This window comes from Penicillium canariense, assembly GCF_028826845.1.
Source record: "Penicillium canariense strain IBT 26290 chromosome Unknown utg000002l_segment0_segment0, whole genome shotgun sequence".
NCBI classification, from domain to species: Eukaryota; Fungi; Ascomycota; class Eurotiomycetes; order Eurotiales; family Aspergillaceae; genus Penicillium; species Penicillium canariense.
Window position 1 is genome coordinate 1127652 of NW_026622729.1, and position 19844 is coordinate 1147495.

The window sequence follows — 19844 nt, forward strand, 5'->3', positions numbered from 1 at the left end:
ATCCGCTTCTCTCGGCTAATATTCCTCTCTAAACAGCGGATGGAAGAAGACCGGTCATCCGGAAGACTGATGACCAGTCCATTAGAACTCACGATCCGAAGATGCCGGGGGCTTTCCAGAGCCAGCTGCTGGCGAGACCGGCAAAATGTTGCACTTACGTCATATATAAAGTCAATAGTAATACGTATTGCTGGGCCCAAAATCTTAATTAATCGTGGCGTTGATCTGGACATCAAATGACGCCAAGGAGGGGGTTGGAGGGGAGAAACTCTATTTGGAAGGGGCTATTGACTTTAGGTGTTAGATGTTATAATATAATGTCACCCCGGAATCTCGCTTCCAATCACGCCTCTAAAGCCGCTTCGTCAATATTCTGACTACTTACGAGGTCCATCATGATTGTGGAAGTATTCCTTCTGGGAAAGGATCCCAACAAAACCAAGCAGGAGATTCGATTTGAACGAACAGATGACCTCAACGCGTTGAAAGCGAAGGCTGCCGCTCAATTCAACATTATTGTGCCAGATGGCATCAGTTTCCAAAACCAAACAGGACATCTCTTGCATGACGTCGAGGAAGTCCTTGATAGCTCCCAACCTGTGGGAATACTTGTTGATGGACACCAAGTCCGCGAACCAGTATGAAATCCTCTTCCACCAAGTTCAATGAAAAAAGAAGCAGAGTACCAGGGTCGTGCTGTATAAGATTAACACAATTGTTGAACACAGGCTGGGCCGGAGGGTCTCCCATTGGCAGGCGCATATTACGAGGTTTTTCCCGATCATATTGGCAATCATGCGCGCATGTTCCATAAGTTTGGGGGTGTCATCAAATATACCACCTACGGCCGGCAAAACTACCTCACCTGCGACCCTAACGTGGCCGACGTGGCTTTTTCGGAGGGTCCCTACTTTACCAAGGCGACCTCCAACCCCAATCATCCGCTGTACCCTATCAATAATCAGCATGCTCTGTTTCTTTGCGACACTAATGAGAACTGGCGCACGGCCCATCGCTTCATAGCCCCCTCGATGAACCCGAAGGCCATCCGACACTACCATCCTCTGATGCAGAAGGTAGTTCACTCGTCATTTTCGGTGTTTGACGAACTTGATGAGCGCGGTGAGGCATGGAACACTTATGCGTACATGCTAAAGTTAGCTAGGTATTAACTCTTCTCCCACGACCTATCCCTTCTTTACTGACTCATTCTACAGTGGAGCGATAGGCGAATTTGCCTTGGGAATGGTGAGTGCTGAAATTCTGTTTCACCTCTTAGCTCTGTCCTTATAATGGGTTGGCACAGAACCTTCATCATTTCGATTCAGTGGACGCTCCGGTTCATACCTTAGTCACGTCCATTCAAAGAACCCTTCAGCTGAATAAAAAAGTGGCGTCCAAAGGAGAATGGTCAGTTCGTTGGCCCCAGCGGCTTTGCAGGATAGCTGATGGATTACAGGTACTCAAAACTGCCATTCGGTGATCCCAAGGAATTGGCAAGGGTATACAAACACGTGGAGGATCTCCTTGACAATGCTTTCGAGCAATGTCCGAAAGGCGGAGATCAGGATCTGCCTATAAGCGAGGCTGCTTTGCAAGCAACGTGTGTTTTTGATTACCTCAACAGAGCAATCGATGAAAAGGGACAAAAAATGCCAAGGGAACTTATATCGCCCAATATGCTCCCAGGTGAGAGAAACCAGTCTTCATCATTGATTTCCGCTGTGTGCGGATTTAGATTACACATTGGCTCACATTGCCAATAAATAGTTGTCGGAGCAGGCTTTGTCACGACGGCTTGCCTATTATCTTGGCTGCTCTACTCCCTATGCACCTATGAAGGAACGCAAGACCGTCTACTGCAAGAGCTTGTTGATTTCGGAGTCAACGAGAACACGCATTATGATCCGGACCTTACGGATAGCCTTCCATATCTAAATAAGTTCATCAAGGAGACTCAGAGGTAAGCGGCCCTTGCACAACACCGCCCCCCAGGATCATAGCATGCTCATCTCGGCGTGTCATTTCTCTAGGCTACACAACCCATCATTCCAGCCCGGCAGGATTACCAAGGTTGACTGCATTGTCCCTGGTGGATATGAGCTCCCGAAAGGGGCGGCACTGATCATTGCCCTTTACGCCATACATGCGAACCCTGACATTTGGGACAACCCTAGCCGCTTCGACCCGGAGCGGTTCGGACGCGATGATTCAAAGAAACGGCACAAATGCTCATATATTCCCTTCGCAACTGGTCCGCGGTCTTGCATCGGGTTCAACTTCGCCCTCGGAGAAGTCAAGGTGGCACTCCCGTCTTTGGTATACAGATACGAGTTCTCCCGCGAAGGAGAAAATTCCGTCGAGTATGATCCCCAGTACCAGCTGATTCGGCCTACAAATTTGTATATCCGAGCCAAGAGAAGGACGGAGTGGCCGAAGCCGACAAAGACTTCTGCAGCCTAGGGGAGCAAAGAGGCGGCGTAGGTGTGTTTATGGATGCCCGAGTTCTCTGTTGCGGTTACTAAAGCAGAACACAAAAAGAGAAGGATATTATATATTTTTTTTCAGTCTCCTGTCTATATCAGAAAGTTTATTCAATGATGGGTCATGTCAGTGCGAGAGCAACCGTCAACGGCAAGCTGAGAATGCCAGCCCCAAAGAGCGGGAAGTAATGGTTTAGCAGGTGTTAGTCTCCAAACACGATGTGTTAGCATCAGCCTATGTCTACAGCATGTGGCTAGGTGAATCTACCATTCACGGCAATCGCTCATTCCTCTGGTTTGCAACGCAAGAACTCTCGAGTGGTTTGTCTTCGTTGAGAACTCCTTGAACGCGCCTGGATGATCTCGATTTTTGGTCAAACCCCGCCATGTGGAGCCTCACCTACCGGCTTGACAAATTTGCATGACCGATTTCAATTTCCCGAGTTTCCCGAGTCTCGCCTGGCCTGAACGTGCTTTTTATTGTCATTTACTCGTTGATTGGCTTTTCCTTTTACAATGCGTTTTCCATTTGAATCGGCATTCTCCGTACCCGGCCATTCAAAAGCTTTATCTCTAGTAAGCTGGCGTAAGATTTAGATACATGGGTAAATTATTCAAGAATAGAGTGATATAGCAATATACCTGATGGAGTGTATTTTTTGGTGGATGTTGAATGTGTTGGCCTTGAGGATGGATGAGTGAAGCACCCCCGGCCTTTTCGGCCCATATTATGCCTTGTGTCAGAGCGCGAAATTCCTTGTACTGATTAGTACTCCAGCTACCCAAAGGAACGAGTGGTTGATTGAATATTGGGAAGATCCGTTGAGAGATCCTCGGGGGGTCTACAGGTAGCATGTCACGACGCTGTACATCCAAATATACCAGAGTTACCATATAAAGCCAGAGCAGGATGGTTGGAGGCTGAGCAATCCTATCGTGGTAAAATACCCCCTCCTCAGCTTGGCCCTCAACCACGAAGTCGTCTTAGTCCATGTCGCAATGTCTAGCTCGTCTTACTGTCTATTAGGTTGTTCTTTGATTTCCACCGACTGGGGCGTATTCAAAGCTGTGTCAGCTCTAGTCGCGAGAATGTTCCCCAAATAGCTCCAGTTCTCGAGTGGATGGACCCGGCCTGCCCCGACGACGATCTGTAAGCGCCTGTCCCAGGCCGAACAGACGGCCCGAAGAAGAATGTCTCCGGGACTTCCGCCCGGCGTACCGGGCCGGTCGACTTCCAAGAGACCCGAGGATCAATATCGTGAGGGCGAGGTGTGCCGACCATTTGTGCCTTCAGCCCGGTGGATTCCGGACGCTGCGGGCGATCCGGTGGAATCCGAGGGAATTGGTAGGGCGGCAGTTCTTGGGGTGAAGTTCAACCCAACCCCCGGTGTTGAAGAATGTGTACGTATTTCGCGCCACGCGGGATGAACTTGATCTGCATGCGGAAAGGCGTACCCACCTAATGTCTTCGGTACTATGCGGGGGACGATCAGTGGATCCTACGGTGCCACGTGAGCCAAGGATTCGGGGTAGTCCAACATCCAATTGGCGAGGGCGCTGGAGGATCGTGGCTAGGCAGACCCGTGGAACCGCAGGCGGTGGCCATGGTCGTCGACGACCCCCATCAAGTGGTACGCCACGAGCGGCGACCATGCCCCCGAAACATTGTGGCATGCTCGGTGGGGACTTCGACTAGCACTCTGTACCACTACCACCGCTTACTAGGACGGAACGGCGAATGTCGCCGTAGTATCCGGCTTGCACATTGGGTCGCAGCATCAGAGAGATGGCCACAACTGTACTCATCGAGAACATGCAGGATAATCCACTCGGACAGATGGAAATGCCCATTGCTCAAGATCCAGATACGTCATCACCTTTTTTAACGATTGTTCTCGTGGCTCCTAGTCATCCACGATGAGATGAACAGTCAAGCGCTCAAGAAGGTCCGACAATTCGAAGTATAGGCGCATCGATAATTCGGAGCCTTGATCGAACGATTCCTCACCGACTATGGGAGAGCAATACCAGCCGATCGGAATACATCTCTAATTCTAGCAGGTCGAATACTGCGCAAAGTGAACGTTGTTGCACGATGAATCGGCTCCCGCGCATGGGATCTGGTCCCAAAAGAGCAGCGGGGGAAGCTCGGGCCGAGATCAACCAAAGCTGAGCTTCATTCTGGGACAGTCTCCCGTGACGAGTTTGATGAGAGGAGGTGGTGGCGCCAACTCATCGAAGGACCTTCCTCGGACAACGCCCCTTTACTTCGGCCGCTCGTGAGAAACCCCCCCTCGAAGACGTCATTCATCGTTTGACCCTGGTAATGCTTTCGCTCTTCAATCTTTGGCCCGTCAGCCCTACCGACGTCCAAGAAGCCCATATTTTCATCTTCTTCTCTTCATCTGCCTACTTCGTAACTATTTGTTTCGGCAGACCTTTGATAGTCGGATGTGTGGGGCGGATGAGTTGCTCTTGAAGCCTACCAACCCCCAGTGATCCAGTACTCCCCGCAAAACAAAGTCCTCCGTGCACCCGCCACTTTAAGCTCGTGAGGACTTGCAATTATCATCCTTGATTTTTCTTCCTCTCTTCCTCTCGCCTTGACCTTTTTCTCGATTCCAGTTCAATTGCAACTCACCACGCCGATTGCGATTATTCTACCCATCCCCTCTCGAGTTCAACCCCCCCAAACCCCAATTCAACAAGGACTTGCACACTGCCAGTTACCGCAGCTCGGTCGTGTACGGCGGCCCCGCGGAGGTGCATCGGTCTACCTCGACCATGTCCCACGTTCGCTCCCCGATCCCGTCCCGAGCGAGTACCTTCCTAAAGAAGGCTTCTTCTCTAAGGAAGAAGGGGAGCTTGCGACGCAATGGCAGCCAGAGAAGCAGGCGCGCGGGCAGTTTGAGCAGTCTCAGCTTAGGTGATAGCGAAAAATATCACACTGAGGATCCGCCTGATCTCAATAGTGCTTTCATGACTTCGATCCCTATTACCGGGAACCCGGCGGAGGTGCTGGCAAATCGGTTCGGAGGTGGATTTCTAGTCCCTTCGTGCGCGCAAGCCGGGATTCTGCTGACTAGTATTTAGCTTGGTGTCAGATTCTCAAAGACCTGATTCTCTTCTTCGAGGATGTGCACAAATCCTACGAAACTAAGGCGAAGTTGCTCTTGGCTGCCTCTCACGTTGTTAACAATCAAACCCTTCCACCCACTTTCCTTGAGTCCGGTGGCCTAGCGGATGCGACATCTATTCTCCGGGATTCCCTCCAGCAGAGTTATACCAATACCAACAAGGCGGTCGAAGTGGAGGTTGAAGTAATCAGCCAGTTGACCGGTCTTTGCAGCGATATCCAGAAGAAGACCAAGGAAATTAGGGCCTTGTCGGGATATTTCAAACATTCCCTCAAGAAGGATATCGATGCCACGCGCATGTCCGTGCACAACTTGCACGAGGCTCTCGGGCTTGTCGACACCGACCCCTCTGCTACCTTAGGCCAAGGCGATCCATTTATTCTGCGTTTAAACGTGGAGAGACAGGTCGAGAAGCAGATCGAGCAAGAGAACTACTTGCATCGGGTTTGTAGTTCCTTAAATATACCTATGATGGGTGCTTAACTAATATTGTATTCATAGGCACTCTTAAACCTAGAAAATTCTGGCCGTAAGCTGGAGTCGATTGTTGTGAGCCAGATCCAAAAAGCCTATAATACCTACGCTAGTATCCCTCAACTTGAAGCCAATGAAGCTCTCGATACTGTAGAGAAGCTCCAGGCGGGTCCAATCTCGATGCCCCACGATCGCGAATGGAATTCGTTTGTCACCCAGACCAAAGAGCTACCCGATCCTCAGATTCCTCTACGGTATATAGAGAACATTACCTACCCTGGCATGAACGAGCCAGCCGCTATAGCAATTAGGGCTGGCATGCTGCAGCGTAAGAGCAAATATGTCAAGAGTTATACTCCTGGCTGGTAAGGTCCCTTTGTCTGTGTTTGGTGAAGCTCTTATCTAACTGACCCTAGGTATGTTCTATCCCCGACTTATCTGCATGAATTCAAGTCCGCCGATCGTGTGGCATGGCAGACGCCGATCATGTCGCTTTATCTGCCGGAGCAGAAGCTTGGCTCTCATTCACAGGAAGACTCGAGCTCTCACAAGTTCATATTGAAGGGCCGACAAAGTGGCGCAATGCACCGGCGCCACTCATGGGTCCTCCGCGCCGAGTCTCACGAGGTCATGATGGCATGGTATGAGGACATCGAGAGCCTGATTAGCAAGATAGGCGAAGAACGAGATGCTTTTGTCCGGAAGCATGTCCGCAGCGTGAGCGCCAGATCCATCAACAGTCGAGTTACGCAAGGCTCCGCCGGAGCTGTGGTTGTATCTCGCGAGCGGCCCGCGTCTGTCCCTCGCCAGCCAGGGGGTGCCTTCTCCAGCGACATCCAGGTCCGCCGACAGTTCCGGGTGCCCTTCTTATCATCCAGTCGTGACCATTCCGCTGGGAGAGATGTCATAGCATCGGCTGGGTCACTACTGGAGGGTAACAGTGCCTTCGAAGATCGATCACGGGTCGCTAGCCGCGGAGGCAATGAATCCTTTCAGCCCTATCGGGGAACCGAGGCGTCCAATGAGAGATCCCGCCCCAAATTGACCCAACGCAGTAGCTGTGACGGTGACTGGATCGGGCCCGCCGCAATTGTGGCCAAACAGAAGCAGAATCAACAGCTAGAAGATTCGACCCCAGATAACCGCGTTGTTTGGGTTGATGGCGACCAGGCATCTTTTGCTGCCATTTCAAGCGTTAGGATCGCTGACCGTCGCAATCACTCTGCTCCTCCTCAGGTAGCTCGTCGTGCGAGGGTGATCAGTAGACTTCTCTAGATCCAATCGCAACGCAGCTGGAGAAGCATAGAGCCAAGTAGCTTCATTAAGGAATGAACTTTGGGTTGAGAGATACATCCATCCCTCCCCCTCTTCTTCAAGCATCCTCAGTACTCCTGTATCGAATATTATCTGTCATATATCAGCTTCGCTAGCATCTCTCGAACAACGACTGACTATGACACGGACTTCTGTGCAAAAGCATCCATTCTTGTAGACCTATCTCTGCTGCGAAAATCGCTCCAAAAGCCACACTTAGTTGCCTTCTTGGTATATGTGCCGACGATTCTAACAACCTTCGCAGTAAAAGTGTTTATCGGGTCTCACGAGAAGCCCCCAGTTGCTCAGGGTGACACGTTGGTTCAAGCGTCAAAGTAAGCCATCAACCCTTATTTCGTGCTATGGCTGCCTCGTCATTGACCAAGCGCCTAACAGACTTGTCACCAATGCAGACCCGAGACATCCCGGATGCCAGGGACACCCACGTCGAAGATAATGTGAGATCATCCCAGGCTCTCGCCGCCGAAGACTCTTTGCACGAGCAGAGTCAAAGTCTAGAAGATCTAGGCTTGGATAATGACCGAGTGACACCGGTTATGGGGGATATGAAAGCCTATTTGTACGATGTGAAGTCTTCATATAGAGAGTGTGAAATCATAGTATGGATTTGAGACGATGGAGCATTGGCACCGGGTAGGGACAGCCTAGGGGCCCCGGGATTCAGATGCTTGCTGCGGGTCCACCTTCGATCGGCTAGCCGTCTGGCAGTCGCTGTTCCGGATTGGGATATGGAGAGGTTCAAGAGATCACATCACGCCACCCAGGGAATCCTTGATTCAGCGACCAAGATGCCTACTCATTTTGTTTCAAAATATACATGATTAGTTTGGAGAGAAGGGAACTAAATAAACGAAAGACGCGTTACATTTGAAGACAAGAGGGAGTGGAAGTGAGAAATTGAAATGAAATTGAAATTGAGAGCCCAATAAAATAACACAAGGTTCCAGATCATGAAACATAAGAACTATGAAAATACAACACAAGCCCTTCCGTGGGCGCGGAGCTTGATATCAAGACTGCATCTGATATTTGGGAGAGCAGTCTTTTTAAACAGCAACCTCCGTCTTGGGGGGCCACTTGACGCGCTTAGTAGCACGAACATACAGGTTGTTCGGGCGGATAAGCTGGAACATGGGGTCGTACTCGATGGTTGCGTCACCCTCACGAACAAACTTATAGTTGTAGATCAACTTCGGCAGGAAGACCTTGATCTCCTGGAGCGCAAAGTTGAAACCGATGCACATACGCGAACCAGCACCGAATGGTACGTAGGCCGCCTTGTGACGGTTCTTGACCTCAGGGGTGTCCCAGCGGTCGGGGTCGAACTTGGCGGGGTTGTCCCACAGGTCGGGGTTGTTGTGAATGTGGTGGATGGCAGGAATAATCACGGCGTCCTTGGGAAGTCTGTAACCACCAGGAAGGATGAGGTCGGTCTTGGCAGTACGGCCAGGCTGGAAAGAGGGGTTGTGTCGGCGCTGCATCTCCTTGATATACTTATCTTGGAAGACCAGACGCTCTGTGAAATCGGCAGTGATCTCGGTCTCGTCGTTGAAATCGTTGTCAATCAGCTCCTGGAGGAGTCTCTCCTGCATACCAGGGTAGGTGACCAGGCCGTAGATGAGCCACGAAAGCAGCGAACTTGTAGTTGTGAAGCCAGCACCAGTGGCCACGACAAGGGCCCAGACAAGACTCTCCTTGGGCAGCTTCTCACCCTTGTTGTCAGTAGCGCGGACAGCATAGTCTAGATTCAATATAGTTAGTATCTATTATAGGTAGTGAAAGATTGAAATACTTACCAACCATGTTGGATGCCTTCAATGCGGCATCTTGCAGGGGGAGGTCCTCGGTACCATTACTGGCAGCAGCCTGGATAGACTGCTCGACCATACCCTCAATACGGGCCTTAATGTCCTTCAGACGCTTAGGGTCACCAAAGGGCAGGCTGCTATACCAGTCACCCTTGGAGGTGACCTTCTTGTTCAAGGAAAGAAGCTCAGCAATCAGGTGAACCATCTCGTGAACAGGCGCGTCAGGCGAAGTAAAGTGCTGGAAGTCCAAGCCCAGAGTAAGCTTGCCGACAGCCTGAGCACCGAGCTTCAGCATGTACTGGTAGACGTTCCAGGCCTCACCCTGCTCATCCAGCTTATCGAAGACCTTGCAGGCATCTTCGACGGTCTTCTGCATAGTAGGGGCGTAGTGGCGAACAGCCTTAGGACCCAGGGCGGGGGGCAGGAACTTGTGAGCGACTCTCCATTCAGGAGTATCGGTGTCACCCAGGAAGACACCAGCAGCGGGGGTCTTCAGGGCGTAAAGAGGGTGGGCCTTGTTGATCTCCTTGGTGAAAAAGTCGGATTCGGCGAAGGCAATAGCGGCGATGTTCGGGTCGTTAGTCTGGTAGGTGACGCGACCCATGTTGTTGGTCTGAATAACGGGACCATATCGCTCGAAAAGGCGCTGGTGGTTGCCAAGGTGATCGGGGTAGATCTCCAAGAAGTTACCCAACATAGGCAAGCCCTTGGGACCCGGGGGATCGCGGACGGCGTGGCCATCGATGGTGATCGTCACCAATCCCTTAGCAGCAACAACGTCGGAAACTTCGGCGAGTTCGGCCTCTTGGAACTGGAAGGCAATTCCTAGTTGAGTGTTAGAGTAATTGAAAAAAAGGTATCATGGTGAATTCTGCCCGGTGTTACCTACCACTTGGCTCGACGATAGCAAAGTGCGCGGCAATCAAGTGCTTGAGTCCATCGAGGTCGGTGTTGGAATCGATCTCGATCTCCTTTGCGGACGTGACAGGGTTGCCCAGGAGATAGAACTGTTGTACAGGCATGGTGTCTGAAGTGTTCGTAGAATGAACTTGAGTGTTTAGCTTGTATGGGTCTCAGAATGCCCGGTTTCTGGGTTATATATACGCCCTAATTCTAATGACAGCAGCCATTCCTCCGCTCGCGGGTCAGATCCGAGTACCGAACTTTCGGAAAGGCGACTGAGGCGGATCGGGCTGGAAAGTCTCTTTGCTAGACTGGCACCCTAGAAGTTTCCCTTATCTTCTCCCGCGTATGTGTCATTGGGCACAGTGCTAGGCTTCCCGAATTCCACCGCGATACCCGCCCAACCAGCGCGAGCGGCTTTGCCTCGCTTCTTCGGAACGATGCGGCCCGGTTGCTCGGCACTTATCACCTCGCTTCTCGGTTATTCCTTATCTTAGCTCGCCTTACGTGTTCCGTCGATCCCTTCCATTCTCGCTCTGGATTGTGCCTGTTGTTGCCCTGGTCCGTTCTCTCCGGGCCGGGATCTCTCGGCATTGAAGACAAAGGAGATCCTCGGAATATGGCCCGATAAATTTAAGCCACCACAGCGAGATGCAGTTCCATATATTAGGGGGTCATCTTTTCTATCCCCATTTTTTTTGATTGTGTTGAACAACAAATCGTCTATGATCTTTGACTTCCCCGTCTGATCTCTTCCAACTCGAAGAACCCTTGTTCCTACAGTCTGTCCCTAAAAAGACGACCTTTGCGCCATCTCCTGAAAGAAAATATCCGCCTTTCGTCCAACAAGACATCTTACAACCTCCACAATGGCAGCTGATAAGGTGTTCACCGTGGCCGATGTCGCCACTCACAAAGACCGAACTGACTTGTGGGTCATCATTCACGGAAAAGGTAAGATGTGCTCGCCATTCTACCCATTGGAACATTGACACCTAACGGGATATTCTAGTCTACGACCTGACGAAATACGTACGCGACCACCCCGGTGGTGCGGATGTCCTCTACGATGTCGCTGGACTCGATGCGACCGAGGCATATGATGAGGTTGGCCACTCCGAGGATGCGGATGAGATCTTGGAGACTTTTAAGATTGGCACTGTTTCGGATGCCGTCGAGGTCAAGGCCACTAAGAAGGCTGTCAAGCTCGTCCAGCAATCTCCTCCCAAGAAGGTGACCACTTCATCTGGCTCTTCCGCGGGCACAGTTACCCTGGTTGTCGGCTCGCTTGCTGGTGGTATTGCGCTCTACTTGGCTGCCCAGCGTCATCCCAAGCTGCAAGATCTGCTCCCCAAACTCTCTCTGCCTGCTGCGCTCTCGCTGCGCCTGGCGCCGTCTCTTAGCTTGCCGCAGGGAGGATTCACCACCGGATTCGCCGCTGCTTTCTCTGTGTGTGCTACTATTGGCACTGTTCTTGCCACCAAGCTTTCCAAGATCACTCAGATCGAGTCTGGATTCACCAAATATCCTCCTCACATCAAGAGCCGACCTACGGTGAAGGCCGATCCTGGCCTTGCCCGGGGTTTCCTGCAGCCTAAGGAATACCAGGCGCTTCCCCTCATCAAGAAGGAGCAGCTTTCGCCCAGCGTCTTCCGCTTCGTCTACCAGCTGCCCCACGAAAACGATGTTATTGGAATTCCCATCGGCCAGCACTGCGCCATTAAAGCTAATATCGACGGAAAGGACGTCGCTCGCTCATATACCCCTACCTCCAATAACACCGACCTGGGCAAACTGGAGCTGGTTATCAAGTGCTACCCCGACGGTGCCCTGACTGGAAAGTACATGGCCAACCTGAAGGTCGGCGATAAGACTCTCTTCCGCGGCCCCAAGGGTGCCATGAAGTACAAGCGAGGTCTCTGCAAGAAGATTGGAATGGTTGCTGGCGGTACTGGAATCACCCCCATGTATCAGCTGATTCGCGCTATCTGCGAAGACGAGTTCGACACCACGGAAGTTAGCCTGATCCTCGCCAACCGCACTGAGGAGGATATTCTCCTCCGCAAGGAACTCGAAGCATTCGCCCGCAAGTACCCTAAGAACTTCAAGCTCTGGTACATGCTCGACCAGCCCCCCCAGAAGTGGGCCTACGGCAAGGGCTTTGTCACCCAGGCTGTGATGGCTGCCAAGCTCCCGGCGCCTTCTCCTGATACCAAGGTCATGCTCTGCGGACCTCCTGGTATGATTAAGGCTGCCCAGGGCGCCCTGGTAAACATGGGCTTCCAGGCTCCCGGATCTATCTCCAAGATGACCGACCAAATATTCCTCTTCTAGACTTATTTATGATTTTTGCCTGCGTGCGCCTCCATTGTTTGGTTCATCATGTCACTCTCTGTTTTTTCCTTTATTCTTCAGATAGATGTATTCTCAATTATTTTTCACCCCCTGGACTGGTAGAAAGAATCACTTTTGTCTCAAATCTCCTCTCTCAAAACATATATGTAACATTTATTCCAGCGCGTGAAATCCTAGCATAATAGCTGTGTATCCTTGGAGGAGCTGCCATCGTTACCTCTGGGCGTATGAATTTTGACCCGCTTAGAACATCCAGCCGGGTAGTGACTTGGAATGTAAAGATTGAATTATTTATTACTATACGCCTCGCTGTATGATTTCCAAATGCTAAACCGTTCGAACGAAGGCATCTTTCTACCGGTTCGAGTTCCTTCATAATCTTCTCGTCGCCACTTTCTGAGAGTGAGATTCTTGTCTCCATGTATACCATATCTCGAGACTCGCAGCAGCCAGTGAGCAAGTGGAGATTAATCAGCCGGAAAATTTAATATCTTGGATGTGTTGAAAAAGCTAATCTCTTGAAAAAGCTAATATCCTGGAAGATTTCATATCTTGGAAAAGCTAATCTCTTGGAAAAGCTAATATCTCGGAAAACTAATATCTTGGAAAAGCTAATATCTTGAAAAAGCTAATATCTTGAAAAAGCTTGTTGATGAAACAATCAATGCGATTCATACTCCTGGGATTCCTATTGGCCGCAGAGCGTTAGCCAATAGGAATTGTATCTTACCTCGGAGCTTACTATCGGCCCGTATCAGGGCCAGGACGGAACCACGTGGGGCCTTCGGCAATATCTTTGTTTATAATCTCCACTTTCCCGCGGCCTTCCGGCTATCTCCCGAGCCGAAGCCGACTCTTCCTCGATGCCGTCCTTCCGAACTTAGCCCCCCCGTTAGCCCCGTATGGCGTAAGAACGGCGAAACTGGAGCGTTGTGTATATAAGTTGGGCACTTCAGTTAATCATTGAATGAACCCACTCATCTGGAATTTCAATCATACTCTGATACCAACCAACTGACCTAAAACATCTCAAATTTCTCTATTCATTTTTCAGCAAAATGACTGTCTCTTGGCAAGCACCCGCCGACTACGCCAACCGCCCGGTTGCCGTCCTTGGTGCTGGCGTCCTTGGTCGTCGAATTGGTATGTGACTCCTATCCCTAGGCGAGTGCTTTGAAGTGAGAGGGCTAACAGTTGTTCATAGCATGTGTCTGGGCCTCCGCCGGATATGACGTACTAGTTCGCGACCCTAGCCCCCAACAACGTATCGACTGTGTTGCCTATGTCGAGGAGAATGTCGCCTCATACGCCGAGAAGACCGGAAAGGTTCCTGGCAAGGCTGCCGCATATGAAGATATGAAGACTGTTGTCGAGAATGCTTGGCTCGTTATCGAAGCTGTCCCGGAGAAGATCCAATTGAAGATCGATACCTTTGCTGAGCTTGACGCCCTTACTCCCGCCGACTGTATCTTGGCATCCAACTCTTCCTCCTATAAGGCTTCCGAAATGCTCGAGAAGGTCTCTGAGGCCAGAAAGTCTCAGATCCTGAACATGCATTATTACATGCCCCCTATCTGCATGCTTGTTGAGCTCATGACCGATGGCTTTACCTCTGAGGAGATTTTCCCCTTCATGGTCGAGCGCTGCAAGGAGAGCGCCACCTTGCCATATGTTGCCAGAAAGGAGTCCACCGGCTTTATCTTCAACCGCCTCTGGGCTGCCGTGAAGCGCGAGTGCTTGACTATTCTGTCCGAGGGAGTCTCCGTTCCCGAGGAGATTGACGCCATGTGGGACATTATGTTCGTCCAGGGTGGCACTCGCCCCTGCAAGATGATGGACAGTAAGTATAGCTCCAGTCCTCCAAATGCGACCCAAAACTAACATTTATGTGTCTAGGCGTCGGTCTTGATACTGTTGCCTTCATTGAGGGTCACTACATCCACGAGCGTGGCCTGCCTTCTGAACATACCGTTGACTTCTTGAAGAAGAACTATCTGGACGAGGGCAAGCTCGGAAATAAGTGCTCTAAGGGTGGTCTTTACCCTCCCGCCGATACCACCGCCAAGCCCGGCCCCCGTATCGTTGTCCTGGATATTGGACTCGCTTCCGCTAAGGCCACCGCTCCCAACCCCGGTGAGATTCTTGAAGTTACTTTGGACGGAAAGCTTAAGCAGACTCTTGCTACCGACCAAGCTTATCCCGACGGCATTGATGTCGACTATGAGAGTGACCGCATGTTCTGGACCAACATGGGTATCCCCGGAAAGGATGATGGCTCTGTCTTCTCTGCCAAGACTGATGGAACTGATGCTCGCCAAATTGTTGGTGGTGGCGCAGTCAACACCCCTAAGCAGCTTGTTGTTGTTGCTGAGCACAAGAAGATTTACTTCTGTGACCGTGAAGGTCGCCGCGTTTTCCGATGCAACTATGATGGTTCCTCCCTGGACCTGTTAATCGATAACCGTGACGACAACCCCGAGCACTCTAAGTGGTGTGTTGGCATCACTGTGTCCCCCAAGCTCGGCAAGTTCTTCTGGACCCAGAAGGGTGTTTCCAAGGGCAGCCAGGGCCGTATTTTCACTGCCAACATTGAGACCCCTGCGGGCCAGTCTGCCAAGACGAGAGACGATATTAAGTGCCTTCTGTCCGGTCTTCCCGAGTGTGTCGATCTTGAGGTGAAGGAGGACACCCTCCAGCTTTACTGGACTGACCGCGGCGAGATTCCTTTCGGTAACACCCTGAACCGGGTTCAGCTGACCGAGTCTGGCCTTGTTGAGGAGAAGCATGAGATTATCACCAAGCACCTTCACGAGGCAATTGGCGTGAAGCTTGATGCTGCCAACGGTCACATTTACCTGACTGATCTTGGTGGCAGCATCTACCAGACCGATCTGGAGGGCAAGAACAAGAAGGTCATCTACTCCGATGAGAACCGTGCTTTCACTGGAATCGCCCTCCTCCGATAAATGGCATTTTCTGAGCCTAGCGGTTGCTATTGCAAGCCTTGTTTCTTCTTTTCATGAGTGTCGGTGATTTTCTTTCCCTACATTGTTACTATAGAAATTGCATTTAGAAGTGATGTACTTATCTTGCCCCATGAGTTGTACAATTCCAAATTTATATATTTTCATTATTCTATGCCTTCTTATGGCTCATTAAGAAGCCGCGCTTTGTCTAGTCTCATAACTTACTTTGTCTATCATAATCTACTCCGCCTATATTCGAAGCGAATTCTCTTATATTGACTTTTGATCCGATGCTCAAAATCCGCCTTGGCCAGACTTGCTTTTGTATTCGGATTGGGGCTTTACAATTCGAATTGAATAACAAGTCCCGACCTGATAGGGGGATCTGCAATAAAAGAGTGGTGACGTTGATTTGAGAAGGCCATCACAACTAAAACTTATTTGAAGTTCTCTGGGTGCTAGGAATCACGTCAAGTCATGTAGGGAGAGGTCTTTTTATGTTTCTTGGCCAGGACAAAGCCTGTTCCAAACTAGACCTCGCCAACCCCAACGGGAGATAGCCACTGGATTTGGCCTGGTTCAGCCTGGTTTGAGTTGATTGGACCTGGATTCTTATGAGATTACCGCTAATTCATTCCCATCCATTACTGTTCTTTACATCTGATTTGGTCCGAACATTTACCATCACTACTTGTATAAGTGTTTAACTAACTCTTTATTGAAAATATGAACTTTTATGAGCTTTTGAATATCATCTTTATCGGTCCTGGTTCTCTGACATACGTCCCGCTTACGCTGCGTACACAATAACTCAGGGATGCGAAAATTTACAAATTTATATATCAATAAAATATATATCTCCATGAATACTTAAAAGAATTCCCCTAGGATACAAATGCACCAGAAGGCCTACTTAAAACACTGTGTTTTATTATTTCATCTAAAGGGTATATCGCTATAATAATATGAAGTTGTAATTTTTCGCATTTACTTCAGTATGTGTTTTGGGCTGCGCAACGTAAGCGGGTGCGCAGCGTAGTCTTCCGCTCTCCGAGGAAACTTTACAGGCCAAGAAACCGCTATGAAAGTAAACGAAGATCATTCTTCTAAATCAAGGTCATTTGCAATATGGACCAAGCTCAATTTACAAACTTAGAAAGCCATATATATTGAGGGCGTGATGCAGGAGTAAGGGGAGGGGGTTGACCTGCAGAATATTATGCCATTGGGTGGTCGAAGACTAATTTCACTTACTAATCACGAAAGTAAGAGAAATACTTCATGGGGACGACATAAGATCAGGAATGCTAGATAATGCTGATATCAATGCACTGGAAATATGTGGTGGCGGTTTATAGGTAGCGTAGAGAAGCAGTTGTCGACCTGAGAGGTGGCAAGTTACCACATGTGTCAAGTACAGCGGATAGTATACCCCACGCTGCGCCGGTTTTGTGTGGTAAGCAACGGGACAGACGAGCTCATGCATGACGTTACGAGCCCTCACAACAAAATGACCTTTCAACAGCGGTCAGCTTCGAGAGACGATCAACCTCACAATCCATCTGTGACCCTCCCGCTATTCCTAGCCTGTGCACCCTGCCACAGATCCGTCAGCTTCTCTTCTTGGTTCCTGCTTCTAGATACCATCTGTCCCAAGAGTGGTGTCACCACCTTCTACTCTCTCTCACTCTTTTCTACTACCGTACGATAAGAGAAGAATTATTGTGCCCAGGCTCACCCCTACAAGATAGCGGTACGTTAGTGGCCAGACATTCAAGGAATTTGAGCTAGTGCTCTGTTTGTCCCGAGTGTTTGGTTTATTTAGCTAAGCTTGCCCGCTGACCAGTTTATCTGGAAATACAACTTGCTGACGTGTGGAGACTGCTTTCCACAAGAATGGTCGCAAAAAGCAAAAATCGAGTGGCCCTTCCCGCCGCATCCGGAAGCCTACCAACCGGGGAATGAGGCTGCCGCAGCTGCGGGTAGGCAGTCTTTGGAAGTGAGATTGAAACCGACACTCTAAATAACGATCGAAAACCACGGGCAAGCCGACAGAAGAAGATCAATGGGAGGCCGTGCAAAGTGACTGCGTAGGCTTTGTCAAAGAGGCTCACGAAGAATTCCAACAGCCGAACACGAAGACCGCCCAGGAACGACCTGCAGCATTGTAGTTCATGCAGCGGCCGTGCGCAAACCTTACCAAGCCACAGTAAGTGTGTGTTATGTCAGGTACCTTGGATTAAGACCAGAGTTAGTGCAGATACCGGGAACTTGAGGACGTTGTCGCGCAGTTGAGGCAATAGCTAGAAGCTAGAATTGCGCGCTCCCAGGTCAAGTGGCGTAGAATTGAGGTCCAGCCTATGCTTCAAGAGACACACGCCAGTCTTCTTTCAGCAGCCTGTGATATCTGGAAGCACGGACGACTTGCTTCTTTCCCGTTTGGATCCCGCGTGTTCGCCTGTTCCAGGGCGCCTCCTCGGGCCAAACAGGACCACATAGCGGGATGGGCGTCGATGCACTACCATGACTCGAATTTACCACTGCCGGCCAATGCATGGTTCAGCGATAAGCAACTACAGGACCAGTCCCGCTGGACCAATCTACATCGCTCCACCAAGTGCCCGACTACGATGGACCGGCTTGTGACTACAGGAATAAGTACCGACTCGATGCCCTGTATTATAGTCAAAGTCCGTGATGTGCTGTCCTTGGATAACTGATTCAAACGTCACCCATAATTGATGTCTGTGTGGTACACATCTTTCTGAAGCAGTTTGAAATCTCGTGGTGACGGTTCGGACCTCGCCACCCACGACCCGCCAAGGACAAGGACCCGTGGTCCTATATTACGAGATTATAACTGTGATACATAATGCGACACACATAACTCTGTCTAACCATGTCTATCTTACTGATATTTAATTTCCTTGGCGAGCTTTGGTTCGGTCGCGAAACACGACCCGCAACATTAGCGGAGATGTACCAGTCCGAGGGCACATCGAGCCTCCCGATAAGTCCACACCCCGCCGGAGTTCCCGATCCAACGTTGAGCTGCCGCCAGCTTATAGGCTGCTCGGTTCGTTCGGCTAATTGTTTGTTTCTTTCAACTTCTTTCTAGAGGGGCCGAGGATCCTGCACAAGTGATGCACCGCATTGTTTAGGATTACTCGGCAAGGCCCGGAGCGACCGATATTCCCTATTAAAGCCCTCCTGGAAAACTGTAAAAAGTTTGTCTACATGATTCAATTTCATCTGTGCGAGGTTACTTCTAATTCTATCCGCCGTTGCTTTCTCGTTTGTCGTTTGAATCATGCGCGAACCGGCCCTTACTCATGTTGCTAGCCAGCAATCCACTTCGAGAGCCGTACGCTTCTTCTACTTTCAGTCTTTAACTTCTTCTTTCGGCAAGATGCTGATTATTAATCCAGGGTATACAGCCGCAACTATACAATGGCAAGTGTAGAGCAAAGTTGGCGAACTCTCTTGCGTTGGGACTCTTGGGGTAAGCAAATTTTTCCAGTCATTATCGAGTGACCTTTCCACTGAGATATGCCAGGTTTACCCTCTCCGTTGCAACTTTTGCGGTTGTCTTGATGGGCTGGGGTGGAGCCTCGTCCTTTTCAAGCGTTGTGTAAGTCTTGAAACAAATCGATTCCGAGCTCTGGTAGTTTGCTAATCCTATTCAAAGTGGAATATTCTTCTTTACCGGGCCAGTTCTCCTTCTCCTCTCAACAATCTTTGAGTGGGTACTTGGGAACTTCTTTAACATGATGCTTTGCGGTTTCTTCTGTGTATTTTGGTGCTCTCTTGGCCTCCTTGAATTGCCAACTGCCGATATTGCGTCGTCATATTCACCGACGGGCAATGCACTTGAGGGTGCATTAACACCCGACTATAATGCGGGTATAGCGCTATATATCTCTGTGTTGGCGTTCGGAGTTTTTACTTTCTTCATTGCGACTCTCAAAACGAATGCCGTGCTTGCAACTCTCTTTGCCGATGCAACAGCTGCACTCTTCATCCTCTCCGCATCTTATTGGAGGGTCAGCGTCGGAAATATTCCTTCCGCACTGCATCTCAAACATGTGCGCACCAAACATATGTCCTCATTTGCCTGCCTGCTAACGCTAGTTCTTTAGGTTTCTGGAGGACTCTTTTTCGTTGTGGCCTTCCTGGCATGGTATTTGACATGTGCACTCATGGTTGCAGAAATGGGCTTCCCGTTTAATCTCCCAGTTTTTGACTTGGCTCCCTATTGGCCTCAACCTGCCTCGGATTTGGAGGAAGCAGAAGCAAACTGCTGAATGGAAAGAGTTGAAGAGTACTCACAGATGAACGACTCTGATCTAGACAGACTATCAGGGAGGCTGATGGAGAAAGATC

The 19844-nt window shown here is 50.1% G+C and overlaps 6 protein-coding genes across 6 annotated transcripts; 5 read left to right on the forward strand and 1 right to left on the reverse strand.

Moving 5' to 3' along the window:
* Window positions 1-395: 395 nt before the first annotated feature.
* N7482_003627 (cytochrome P450) lies at window positions 396-2463 on the forward strand (the record flags this gene model as incomplete). Its single annotated transcript, XM_056685752.1, has 7 exons — window positions 396-638; window positions 729-1165; window positions 1218-1248; window positions 1307-1410; window positions 1460-1689; window positions 1771-1963; window positions 2034-2463. 7 exons carry the CDS (start codon window positions 396-398, stop codon window positions 2461-2463), a joined length of 1668 nt encoding a protein of 555 aa, XP_056544494.1.
* A 2804-nt stretch (window positions 2464-5267) lies between these two features.
* On the forward strand, window positions 5268-7369 carry N7482_003628 (SLM1 family PH domain-containing protein; the record flags this gene model as incomplete). The annotated part of the gene is made up of 4 exons (XM_056685753.1): window positions 5268-5520; window positions 5577-6064; window positions 6122-6459; window positions 6511-7369. The coding sequence occupies 4 exons, from the start codon at window positions 5268-5270 to the stop codon at window positions 7367-7369; spliced, it is 1938 nt and encodes a 645-aa protein (XP_056544495.1).
* A 1106-nt stretch (window positions 7370-8475) lies between these two features.
* N7482_003629 (cytochrome P450) lies at window positions 8476-10259 on the reverse strand (the record flags this gene model as incomplete). The annotated part of the gene is made up of 3 exons (XM_056685754.1): window positions 8476-9170; window positions 9226-10062; window positions 10127-10259. The coding sequence occupies 3 exons, from the start codon at window positions 10257-10259 to the stop codon at window positions 8476-8478; spliced, it is 1665 nt and encodes a 554-aa protein (XP_056544496.1).
* Window positions 10260-11009: 750 nt separating this feature from the next.
* On the forward strand, window positions 11010-12474 carry N7482_003630 (uncharacterized protein; the record flags this gene model as incomplete). Its single annotated transcript, XM_056685755.1, has 2 exons — window positions 11010-11094; window positions 11153-12474. The coding sequence occupies 2 exons, from the start codon at window positions 11010-11012 to the stop codon at window positions 12472-12474; spliced, it is 1407 nt and encodes a 468-aa protein (XP_056544497.1).
* Window positions 12475-13553: 1079 nt separating this feature from the next.
* On the forward strand, window positions 13554-15461 carry N7482_003631 (uncharacterized protein; the record flags this gene model as incomplete). The annotated part of the gene is made up of 3 exons (XM_056685756.1): window positions 13554-13638; window positions 13700-14335; window positions 14392-15461. 3 exons carry the CDS (start codon window positions 13554-13556, stop codon window positions 15459-15461), a joined length of 1791 nt encoding a protein of 596 aa, XP_056544498.1.
* Window positions 15462-18771: 3310 nt separating this feature from the next.
* Window positions 18772-19765, forward strand: N7482_003632 (uncharacterized protein; the record flags this gene model as incomplete). Its single annotated transcript, XM_056685757.1, has 5 exons — window positions 18772-18825; window positions 18890-18963; window positions 19018-19092; window positions 19150-19546; window positions 19601-19765. 5 exons carry the CDS (start codon window positions 18772-18774, stop codon window positions 19763-19765), a joined length of 765 nt encoding a protein of 254 aa, XP_056544499.1.
* Between the last annotated feature and the right edge of the window lie 79 nt (window positions 19766-19844).